This window comes from Protopterus annectens, chromosome 1.part2 (assembly GCF_019279795.1).
Source record: "Protopterus annectens isolate FY-2018-M chromosome 1.part2, PAN1.0, whole genome shotgun sequence".
Lineage (NCBI taxonomy): Eukaryota > Metazoa > Chordata > Ceratodontiformes > Protopteridae > Protopterus > Protopterus annectens.
In genome coordinates, this window is record NC_056727.1 from 831,666,769 (window position 1) to 831,679,165 (window position 12,397).

Consider the following 12,397-nt stretch of genomic DNA (forward strand, 5'->3'; position numbering starts at 1 on the left):
CTTCCAGCCTGGCTAATTCCTTGAGCTCTCCAATAACATCCCTCAGTAAGCAGGTGCTAGATGTCATTAAGGAGGCTTAGTACTAGAAAATCCTATGCTGAAAAGTGGAAACGATACTGTTCCTGGAGCCAGACTCATGGGATGGGCACAACAGTGCCCAGCTTGCTGCATATTCTTCAGTACTTTACAAAGATGCTCCACAAGGGCCTTTCCTTCTCGTCAATTAAAATTCATGCCTCTGCCATTTCAGCTCATTATAATACTGAACCACCCCTCTTCTCTCACCCCCTGCTAAAGCAATTCCTCAGAGGGGCCAAAAATTTAAGACCACCCAGGAGAGACCCTACTCCAGCCTGGGATCTTAACTTTGTATTGGAAAATCTCAGTCTACCTCTATTTGAGCCAGCTGCAACTGCAGAGTTGAAATTCCTTTCCTGGAAAACAGCATTCCTCCTAGCCATCACATCAACAAGAAAAGGGTGTCTGAATTACAGGCCCTCATGGCAGTGGAGCCATTCATCATCTTCCATGCAGACATGGTGTCCCTGAGTACCAATCCTTCCTTTATGCCCAAGGTGGTATCTACTGTGGCCCTTAATCAGTCCATTCATTTGCCTACTTTTTTCCCAAATCCACAAAACAAAGGAGAACAAATACTGCACTCTTTGGACGTGCACAGGCAACTTAGATTTTATTTAGACAGGACTAAGCCACTCAGAAAATCTGAACAGCTGCTAGTTGGCTTTGCTGCAGGTGCAGAGGGGAAGGCCATTTCAAAACAAACCATTTATAAGTGGATAGCCCATTGCATTCATTTCTGCTATAAGCACCATGGAAAACCTACCCCACAGGGATAAGATCACATTCTACCAGGGCTGCATCTACCTCTGCAGCCTTTCTTTTTACGTTTACTTAACATGGTGAGTGCTGTTGTACAAGTTATATTATTCCGCATCATCATAATGATCTCTCTTCTTGTGTGATATATATATATATATATATATATATATATATATATATATATACTATGGCTCTTGTCACAGTAGTGCCAGACAAAATGAAAATGTGCGATGCCTCAGTTGCTGATCTGGAAGCTGAAGACTCCACACCTTTTATAAACAGATGACCACTTTTAGGATACACAACTGTATTTCTTTAACTTCCTTGAGGGGGTGATCTTTGCTTAATTTTACATGCTGTGAATGACCCAGCACTCTTTGAACTCTCACATAAAGCTGAAGCAGTGGTAATGTAAACACCTATTCTAGAGACCTAAACCTATACTACCACATTAACAACTCCAGATGGAATGACAGATACCTAACTCAATGAACCCGTTTTCTGGAGTAGGCTGCGCTTGCATGTCAGAGTACTTCCCTAGCAACTTTTAAAACTGGGGTCTGGATGACTGGATGAGTGAGTGAAAATTTTCATTACAGATATGTGGAGCAAGTCTTCTTAAAGGGGGGGCATTGTTAATCTCCTACCACTATTAGGTAATGTGGCTGAGCTTCTTGATGGTTTCCTTGGTGGTAAACTTAGTAAGAACCTACGAGCTTAACTAGATTGGGAGTGATGTAAATTATGTGGCAAGTGAAAAAAAGAGGCTTGACTAGTTGGCACTTTCAATCAACTTTACAATAGTTACATTTGTAGTATCTGGTAGAAACTATACATTATGTGTCTGTACTTTTTTTAGCTATTTGACTGGGCAAAGACTGAAGACTCTTCCCGAGACCGACTGCTGACATTTTATCGTTTAGCTGACTGCATTGCTGACAAGCTGAAGGGGCTCTTCATTCTTTTTGCTGGTCACTTAGTGAAGCCATTTGCTGATTTGTTGAAGCAGTCTAATGCAGCAAAAAGTGGTAAGAATATTTTAATATTTGGCGACTTTAAGGTTCTGTGATCAAGTTATACAGAGGATTAAGACATAATTGATCTTCGTGTTTTACTGTTGCAGTCATCACATTTGGGTTATCCCTGCCAGGGTAGCCCTCGGCTGGCCCAAATACTTACTGGCTTAGTATTTCTGCGTCGGTTGCTGTCGCTTCAGGACTGACGTCAGGTCATCAGTAATATAAAGTAAGGCAGCCGACAGCATTATACATCAGTCTTTATTGCCATGGAGCCCGAAGCAGAAACAGTTCGCATGAGTGCCGGTCGGACGCTACCTAAGTTTCGTCTTCCGAATTGAAGCTGAAGTCTTCTAAAGCTAAGTACCCCATTGGGGATCCTTTTTTTCTTGCACTAATCGATGTCAAAAAAAGTTAACAATTGTCTTGCCTGTGGAAAGCAAATAACACACCAAGACTTTAATTTTGACTGCGTCACTTGCTTAGGTCCAGACCACGACATCCCACGCTGTTGTTTTTGTGCTTTGTTCCACGCCAGAACTATACATCATCGGGCCCTTATTGTAGTTAGATATTTTCATTTACAGTCCTCGAATTCCGATATGGCTTTTGTAAGACAACCGACAGCAGATCTTCTGAAAATACGTAAGGATAAAGACAGAGACAGTCCAAACCTTCGGACGATGCTTCTGTTAAGCTAGTCGTCAGTTCTCTGGTCATCAGTGAGGCTTTTTCACAGCCCCTGATACCCGCTTCTGTGGATTCGTAGGCCCCTACCGAGACCCTTTCGGAGTCCGGTATGCTGCAAAACTCTTCCTCGATTAAGGATCCTGCGGTTGTCTCTCCCTTGGATGGGTCCGGAGATGCTGAGCAGGCACTGGCTTCTGAGGAAGTACTTCACACTACCAATTCTTGTCACAAATCGACGACGTCTTTCGAGTCTACCATTCTTTCGAAAACTACCGAGTTTCTAAGGTCCAGGGTACGAACCACACCCACAAAACCGACCTAGTCTCAGGCACCTGCTTCCTTGCCTCAGTCTCAAAAGCTTAAAATGGCGGAAGACCTTATCATGCTGATCAGGAGAAGCCAAGCTACCTCTTCCAAAAGAAAAAGAGATCTGTCCCCAGTAGTTTTGTCTGAACAGGAGTCTGACTGTGATGCATTTGAATATGAAGTCATGCAACCCCTCTCTGATGCAGAGGATTCCATTCCCTCAGCCCCTCCACACGAGGACTTTTCCTTTGGGGAACCCTTCATACCTTAAGGGAGCATTTTCAATGGGAATGTTAGGATTACCCTCAGTCTAAAAAGAGACTCAGGGAATGCTTAGAGCTTCCACAGCAGAGACCCCTGGCCATTCCCCCAGTCCTGGATGTTGTGGATGATGTTTTCCTGGAATCCAGTTTGACTCCTGACATCCTCCCTTCTGCACCCAGAAAACCAGACAGGTATTACAGAGTCCCTGACTCTCACAAATTTCTTTTAAAAAATCCTACTGCTGACCCTGAGATAATTTCTCAAGGGCCTAAAGGAAATAAGGTAACCTCTGCTAAGAATCCCACCCCCTCAGATAGGGATTCCCGAGCACTAGACAGATGGGGTAAAAAAGTATACACCTCTGCTACTCTTGCTATCAGAGTACTGAATTGCCAGTTCCATATGCTAAAATTTCAGCAACATACCATGGAACTCCTCAAACAAAAAGCGTCTTCCTTTCCTGCTTGTGCAGAATCTAGAGAGTTACAAGAGTTAATGCATTCTGCAAGTCAAGTGACTAAGCACACCTTACACTGTGGTTTTGACGCCCTAGAAGCTTCTTGCAGGGCAGCAGTCACCGATTCTGTCCTTAGAAGGTATGCATGGCTTAAGAAACAGCCCTTGCCAGACCATGTTAAATCTAAATTATTGGATGCACCCTTGCACAAAGACAACTTATTTGGCACTAAGGCAGAGGAGGTCTTAAATATGATGGAAGAAAAAGCTAAATCTATGCAGACAGTTAAGGATTTCTTAGAGGTCCAGCCACCCAAGTTCAGCAGGCATTGCACCTCGAAGGACTGGTTCTTTCCTGCTCCCACTAGGTCAGTTGAGCCCAGACCCCCCCCCAGACAGCAGCCACAGGGACTGCAGAGATCAAAATAGTGGAATTCCTCCACTTCAAAACCAGGGAGTTTTAAGCCACCCCCTCATGATAAGAACTCACAATGACTCTTCTCCCCCACCCCATCCCTCTGCCCACCTTCACTTACCCCTAGGAGGAAACTCTCCTTTTGTGCAAGCACCTGGGCCACCATTACCAATGACCGCTAGGTCCTCAACATAGTGTCCCAGGGATACAAATTTTTTTTCCACACTCTTTCAACCCCAAAAGGGTTCCCAGAACTACCTCCAAACCAGTGGGCAGAGGCGCAAAAGCAAGTCCTTTCCCTACTATCTATGAGGGCAATAGGGCACATTCCTGCAGAACAGAAGGGCCAAGGTTTCTACTCCAGAATTTTTCTGGTACTCAGAAAGGAGAGCACCTGGCGCCTCATCCTCAATCTGTCCATTCTAAACACCTTCCTGGTGATACCAAAATTCAAAATGTTCACCCTCCAGCAACTGCTACCCATGCTCTCCAAGGATGGTTGGCTAGCTACCCTAGACCTAAAAGAGGCCTACCTCCACATTCCTATTAGGGAGTCATGCAGGAAATATCTATGTTTCAGGGCAGGATCTATGCACTTTCAGTTCTCTGTACTCCCCTTTGGCTTATCTACTGCTCCCAGAGTTTTCCCAAAATGTCTGGCTCCCGCCATTGCCTTTTGCAGACAAAGAAATATCCAAATTTACCCATACTTGGACTGCTTAATTCAGGCAGACAGTCAGGAAAAGCTGCTCAAGTACCTGGCCTTTGTAAAGTCCCTACTGACCTCCCTAGGGTACACGGTCAATGAAAAGAAATCCAAACTAGTACCCACCCAAAGGATTATATTCCTGGGCGCAAGCCTGGACACAGCATCCCAGATGGCATTCCTTACACCAGAAAAGCAAACTTACCTGACAGCCTACTACTCTCAACTAGCCACCAGACCCCAGTTATCTGCAAGGAAAATCCTGCAAGCACTGGGGTTCATGGCATCTTCCATTCTACTCATTCCATATGCCAGACTGCATATGAGGAAACTACAAAGGTAACTAAAAAGCCTTTGTTGTCAACACACTCAAGACCTGGAAAGTCTTATACCAATGATACCTGGCCTAAGGAAAGATTTTCTTTGGTGGGCAGCAGCATGCTGCCACAATGAGGGACTGTCTTTCTTACCACCCCCTGCCGCCCAGACCCGCACCACAGACGTTTCAAACTATGCCTGGGGTGCACACCTGGAAAGCAGGTGCATACAGGACCAATGGAGCCCACAGCAAATCCATCTGCACATCAACCAAAAAGAGATGTTAGCTGTCCAGCACGCATTGACAGCTTTCAGGCCCCTTCTCTCCCCAGGGGCTCTCCTGATCAAAACAGACAACACCACTGTGATGTATATCAACAAGCATGGAGGGACTCACTCCTACCCTCTATGCAGGCTGGCCATGACCCTTTTGCACACAGCCTGTGCCATGCAACTCCATCTGTTAGCACAATTCCTGCCAGGTTCTCTAAACTCTCTGGCAGACCACTTAAGCAGGAATCTTTTGGACCCACACGAGTGGCAGCTAGACAAAGAACCTTCACCCTAATAACTGAGAAATGGGACACCCCAAAGGTTGACCTCTTTGCATCCTACACCAACCATCAGCTCAGTATGTTCTGCACCACGGAGCTTCACTGCATGGCTTGGAAAATGGATGCTCTGTTCTTCCCCTGGGTCACTCTTATCGGTCTATGCCTTTCCTCCACTACCTCTCATCACCAGGGTACTGCTCAAAATAAGGGAGGAAAAACCAAGGACAATTCTTATTGCTCAAGACTGGCCTCGCCAGCACTGGTACCCACTGCTGTGCAACCTGTCCCCAATGCCACCATCGCATCTCACTCAAACCCCAACCCTCCTGACCCAGAGGGAAGGAGAATTCATGCAGTTTGGCAGCCTCGCTTATTCCCTGACCACTGATCAATGTGTCAACCTCAGTAAACGGGTTCTAGATGTTGTACGTGAGGCCAGATGCCCTAGCACTAGAAAGTCTTGTGCTGACAAATGGAAAAGGTTCTGCACCTGGTTTCACACTAAGGGAGCTGATACGGCACAGTCCTCCCTACCTCTCATCCTGAATTACCTAGCTGACCTGTTACAGAGTGGTCTGTCTTTTTCCTCTATTAAAATTCATGCCTCTGCTATCTCTGCTCATTTCCACACTGAGCAGCCCCTTTTCTCACACCCTTTGTTAAAACAGTTTCTAAGAGCACCCAGAAGAGCACCTACCTCAGCTTGGGACCTTAACTTTGTGTTGGAAAAGCTCACCCTGCTCCCCTTCAAACCAGCATATTTAGCAGAGTTAAAATGTCTCTCCTGGAAGACAGCTTTTCTTCTGGCCATCACTTCAGCCAGAAGAGTCTCCGATCTTCCATGCTGACAGGGTTTCCCTCAGGACTAACCCATCCTTCATGCCCAAAGTGGTGTCCAGTCTGGCTCTCAACCAATCCATTCATTTGCTCACCTTTTTCCCTAACCCACAAAACAAGGGGAAAAGGATCCTGCACTCTCTGGATGTGCACAGACAACTCAGATTCTATCTAGACAGGACTAAATCATTCTGAAAGTCTGATCAATTACTGGTTAGCTTTGCTGCAAAGGCAGAGGGCAAAGCCATCTCCAAACAAACAATTTCCAAATGGATAGCACACTGCATCCATTTTTGTTACAAGCAACACAGAAAACCTCCCCCTAAGGGGGTTCAGGACTCACTCCACCAGAGCAGCCTCCACCTCTGCAGCTTTCCTCATAGGAGTTCCCACCAGGGACATCCTGGAGGCTGCCATCTGTTCACACTTTCACCAACCATTACCACCTTGTCTTCTCCAAATCCAGAGCAGGCTTTGCCACTGCAGTCTTGCAGGGTATCCTAGTCTCCTAGACTGCCTCTACCCTTTTCCTCAGCTTTGGGAATTAACCCAAATGTGATGATTGCAACAGTGAAACACGAAGAACATAGTACAGTTGTGTACACTTACCATAAATGTAATTGTTCAAGTGTATTCACTGTTGCAGTCCTGGTTTCCCTCCCTCCATCCCCCTCTTCTTTCTCTCTCTGTCTTTACAAGGGACATTTTGGTATTTACTTTCTACTGGTGGAGTTCTTCAACCATAACCTGGTTCCCACTTGGGGGCTCCTGACAAGGCAAGAAAAACTGATGTAATGGTGTTGGCTGCCTTACTTTATACTGCTGACGATCTGACGTCAGTCCTGAAGCGACAGCAACCAATGCAGAAATACTAAGCCTTTGGTATCCGGGCCGGCCGAGGGCTACCCTGGCAGGGTTAACCCAAATGTGATGACTGCAACAGTGAATACACTCAAACATCTACATTTATGGTAAGTGTACACAACTGTACTTTTTTCATGTTTGACTCTCTTGATTGTTTTGTTATGTTTTTCCTTGTTCAGTCAGTAGGAGCTTCTTTTGGCCTCTGGCATTTATTAATTGGAAAAGTACTACATGGAATTTTTTTTCTTCCTGTAAAAGGATGTTCATGAGTCATTATTGTATTGCTCACTTGGGGTGGATGCCTCTGTTTTGATTGCCAATTGTTATCAAAAGGAGTGTCCATAAAAGTAATGGGCATGCCCAGTCATGTTTGTCTGTCATACCACATTTGTATTGGACTGAGCTTTCTTGCCTGGAAGATGCTTTATCCAACTTATATTTCAGTCATTTTTCTTTTTGCTAACAGTTTTCTAGTTATACTCATCTATATTGAGACTGCAAGTATGACTACTATTGTACAGCTTTGTTAGTACTGCTGCTTCACTGTTCTTGTGGCCAACACTGGACCTCGAAAGAGGCATTGCTGAAGTTGGGTACTTGACTGGACCTAGACCTCTGATCTTTATGTAGTCATTTAAGTAACCATGCTGTTCGTATCTCTTCTTGATGTGCAGTGTTCAGTGTTTAAAAACATAATGTACAGTTTCAAGGTCAGAAATCAGGACTGTACAAGGCATTGTTGTTTTTCTTTTCATTTGTTTGGTACCAGAATATAGTGCTGGCTTTCACCAGTACCAAAATGTCAACCCCACAACTGATTCGCATCAGCAGGAGTAGCTTAATTGCTCAGTGGCTGGTTGTGATGGAAAAGGAGCATCAGAACTAGTGGTTAATACTGATAGTAGTGGCCCATGGGAAGGGCTGGTTGGAGGACACATCCAAATATCACAGACAGAAGGTTGAGATTAGAACCTCATTCCCGAACTGAGCATTTTTCAAAGTCCACAGCACTCATGGCAGCCTTTGCTTCTTTTGGCATGTTCCGTCAATAAGTTGACGTCCAAGTTTTCCTCTTTAGAAAGGTGTGAGGTTGAACGTGAGGGTCTCCTGACAGTCACTCTTGGGAGTGGGATAGAGGTGTGGCCACGAAAAATGTGCTCACTCACTGGGGCAAGTAGGTAAATCTGAAACATGCACGGAGCATTTCTTTGAGACCAGTTTCTTGGTCTGAACTCTTGTCCAGGATAATTGACTCTGTTCAACTCCTCTGTCTGTTGGTAGGCTGCCCAAGAAGGGACTGAGAGAGTGCCCCCCCCCCCAGCCTGCTCTTCAATTTGCAGGAACCCTTGCCTTACTCTGCACTCCCATGCCAGCTTTTGGCAGTATATTCCATGTGTAGTGGAAGATGGATGCATGAGAACAAGATTCAGCATAGCTATGATGCTGGCAGCAGCACCTCAACCCTACATGTTGCTCTGTCACTCACTTCCCTTTCGGATTGTCAGCACTGGTTAAGTACACGGTTTTCTTTTGTCCCTTTTCCTCAGCTTCTTCGGTGCAAAAGTTGCTTTGCAAGAGCTAGAGGTTTCAAGGCTAAAAATATTGAGGTCCCAGTGTTTTAGATTGATGTGGGTTTTTCTGGGTGCTCTGGTTTCCTCCCATATTCATCCTATTGTATGGATTGGACACTATAAATTGGCCATAGGTGTGAGTGTGCATACATATATGTGATAAGGAAAAATAGCCAAGGTAGGGCTAGCCACCCGGTGGTGTGAACATTGGCTGTAGATGATTGTCACTGTTGAAGTGACACCCTGACCCCATATGCAAAAGAGGGTAAAATGGGTTATGGATGGATGGATAATGGATGTTTGAATTTTTGACAGAGTAAACAGTTTGGGAAGGATTGCAACAACAAGCTTCTGCTTTTATAGGGCAGAATGTCTCAAGCCTTCCTACATCACTGTGGAGCTGCACAGTTTAGAGATGAGGTAGTTTCTGTGAGCCATCTCAGGAGATAAATGAAGATCTCCAGAAGAGGGCCAAGTCATTCTGCTGTCAGTGACCCGCATAACTTCCATGTCCTTTGTCTACACCTTTTCAGTAGTGTATGAAAAAAAAAAAGATTAACATATAATCTCTTTCAAGCTACACTCCTGGAAAATGAGTGGCCATCTGTTATGTCCCTCAGGACCATAAGCTTTGAGCTGTGGCAGAAGGGTTCTAGGCCTCATAGAAAGGAGCTGTTTTCTAGAATTGCTTGGCTTCATCCAACTTGTCTTTCTCTGGTTGGGCCAACCATTGTTAGAGAGGTTGATACATGAATTTCAGTCACTCCAGGCCTAGAGGGCAGTAGGCGATGTTCTACTAATGGAGCAGATTTTACTGCTATGAATTCCTGGTCCTTCAAAAAGGTGAAAGTTTGCTTTCCGTTACAGAATTGAAGGACATCATTCTTCAGTTCAGCTATGTAAAGTTTAATATGGTCAAGCATCAGGTCTTGATGCCTCTTAAGCTCCCAGAGACCTTTCAGATTGTATTGGTATACAAGTTGGTTATATACTAATACATTGCATCTATAACCCACACATGGTAGTGGAGGCCATATAGTAACGCAGGCCTTATCCTGAACAATTAGGTGCTAATGGCTGCCCATGTAAGACTTCCCTGCAGTAACTCAGTCCTACTATTTATTTTGTCTAGAGAGGCTGTCCAGCAGATGTTCTTCATCTCACATTGCTGCAGTCCTTACTTATGGGTAGTCCGCGGTCCTCGGTCGGCCCGAATACCAAAGTATTAGGCTGACGTCGGTCATGGGCACCTAGAACTGACATCAGAGCGTCAGGGTATAAAGGCGCATGACCGACGTCATATCCTCAGTCTTTTTTGCCGCATGGTCCGATGCAGAAGCAGCGTTGCAAGTGCCGCTCGGCATTCTGAAATTTTCGTTTCGGAGTTTCACACCGCTACCAAGTCGGGCTAAGTACCCGTGGGGAATATTTTGTTTTTCTTGGCTCGGTTACTTACCGGATGTCAGAAAAACTGAATAATTGTATTTCTTGTGGGAAACAGATACCGCATAGGGATTACCACCGCTTTGTATTCCTTGTTTGGGACCGGAGCACGTAGTCGGTGTCGGTTTTGTGCTAGGTTTAATAAGCGCACTATAAAACGGAGGTTAGATTGCGCTAGGTTAGTCTTTGGCAAGAGGTGTAATTATAACATGCCGTCGGATGTTCCGACGCCGGCTTCTACTAAGAAGCGCAAAGACAAATCTTTAAAGCCTAGGCAGGATGATTCGTCTATTACGGACGCCAGATCTTCAGAAGCTACAGCTGAACAGCTGGATCCGGCTGAAGTTTCTGTTGAATCCCAGGGGGAGACTTTGATTTTACAAGATGTGGCCTCTCAGGAGGCAGGTCAGGCTGAAGGGGCCTCTCAGGTTACTATTCTCCCTTCTATGCCTAAGGTGGTTAGGCCTTCTGTTACTGTTCCTAAGGCTCCTTCTAAGGGCAGGTCTGTTTTGCCTTCCTCTGGTGTCAGTTCTGGTTCTTCAGGGTCTGTGCCTAAAAAGCACATGCTTAAAATGGCAGAGGATTTGCTTTCTTTAATTAGAGGTTCTATGCCCCCTCCTGATAAGAGGCCCTGGATGGAGCCAGAGTTGGAAAGTTTGGAGCAGGCCTCAGATGATTCTGAGTCTTCTGCTGAAGACATTCAAGATTTCCCTCCTTATTCTGATTCTGAGGCAGAGGATTCCACTCCTTCTGCTTCTCCTCCAGAGGATTTTTCATTTTCAGAAACTCTGCATTCCATGAGGGAGCATTTTAAGTGGGAAGGACAGGATTACTCTGATTCACGGAAGAGACTCAGGGAGTTCTTGTTTTTGCCACAGCATAGACCCTTAGCTATACCTCCGTTTTGGATGTTGTTTGATGTTTTCTCGGAGGCTTCCCTTAATCCGGATTCTGTGCCTCCTGCTCCAGTTAAACCTGACAGGTATTATAGGGTGCCTGAGGCTCATAAATATCTGTATAAGAGTCCTAGGGCGGACCCAGAAACTATTAGTCAGGGGCCTAAGGGTGTTAGAGCCTCTGTTGTTAAGAATCCGGTTCCTCTGGATAAGGAAGCTAGAGCTTTGGATAGATGGGGTAAGAAGGTGTATACCTCTTCTACTTTAGCAATGAGAGCTTTGAACTGCCAGTTTCATATGTTGAAGTATCAGAATTTCCTCCTTTCTCAGCCAAGATCTAAAGTGGATGCTTTAGCCGAGGGCATAGACTGGTAAAGAATTGCAGGATTTAGTGCATGTTTCTGAACAGGTGGGAAAGCACTCTTTGCAATGTGGTTTTGATGCTTTACAGGCTTCTTCTAGGGTGGCTGCAACTGGTTCAGTTATTCGTAGGCACGCCTGGCTTAAGGATCAGAATTTATCTGAGCATGTTAAGTCTAGAATTCTGGATGCCCCTTTACAGTCTGAAGTTTTGTTTGGTCCTCCTGTGGAGTCAGTCTTAAAGAAAATGGAAGACAAGGCTAAGTCTATGCAGACTGTTAAAGATTTTTTGCAGGTACAACCTCCAAAGTTTAGTAGAAATTGGCCTACTTAAGGGGTGGACGCCCTTCTTCTGATTCTCAGTTTAGGGGTAGATCTAGGCGTAGGGGCAGAGCTCAGAGTACCTTCAGGCCGAGACAATGGAGTTCGCCTGCTCAATCTGCTGGTGAAGGCAGGGGCCAGTCCTTTCGTAAACAGGCCCAATGACCTGCATTTTCAGCTGCCAGATTCTTCATGCCTGGCAGCTCCTTTGGGAGGAAAGTTGGCTCTTTTCAAACAAAATTGGCATTTAGTTACCCAGGACAAATGGGTATTGGACATTATAAACCGAGGTTACAAGTTCTATTTCCATACCATGCCTCCTTTCAAGGGCATGCCAGCCCTCCCTTCCACCCAAAGGATAGAGGCTCACAAACAAATTTCTTTACTTCTTCAAATGGGAGCTATACAGCCAGTTCCTCTGTCAGAAGTGGGCCTAGGATTTTATTCTCGCCTGTTTCTAGTTCCAAAGAAAGGAAACACGTGGAGACCAATTTTGGATTTATCTATCCTCAACACTTATCTGGACATTCCAAAGTTCAA

The 12,397-nt window shown here is 45.2% G+C and overlaps 1 protein-coding gene across 2 annotated transcripts in view; it reads left to right on the forward strand.

The window, feature by feature from the left end:
- The window catches only part of HEATR1 (HEAT repeat containing 1), a 1,780,420-nt gene that overhangs the window by 1,699,591 nt on the left and 68,432 nt on the right, over positions 1–12,397 (forward strand). For both annotated transcript variants that reach the window (XM_044059100.1, XM_044059109.1), the window contains exon 41: positions 1,700–1,868. In XM_044059100.1, coding sequence (XP_043915035.1) covers positions 1,700–1,868 — 169 coding nt within the window. The remainder of the gene's footprint in view (positions 1–1,699; positions 1,869–12,397) is intronic.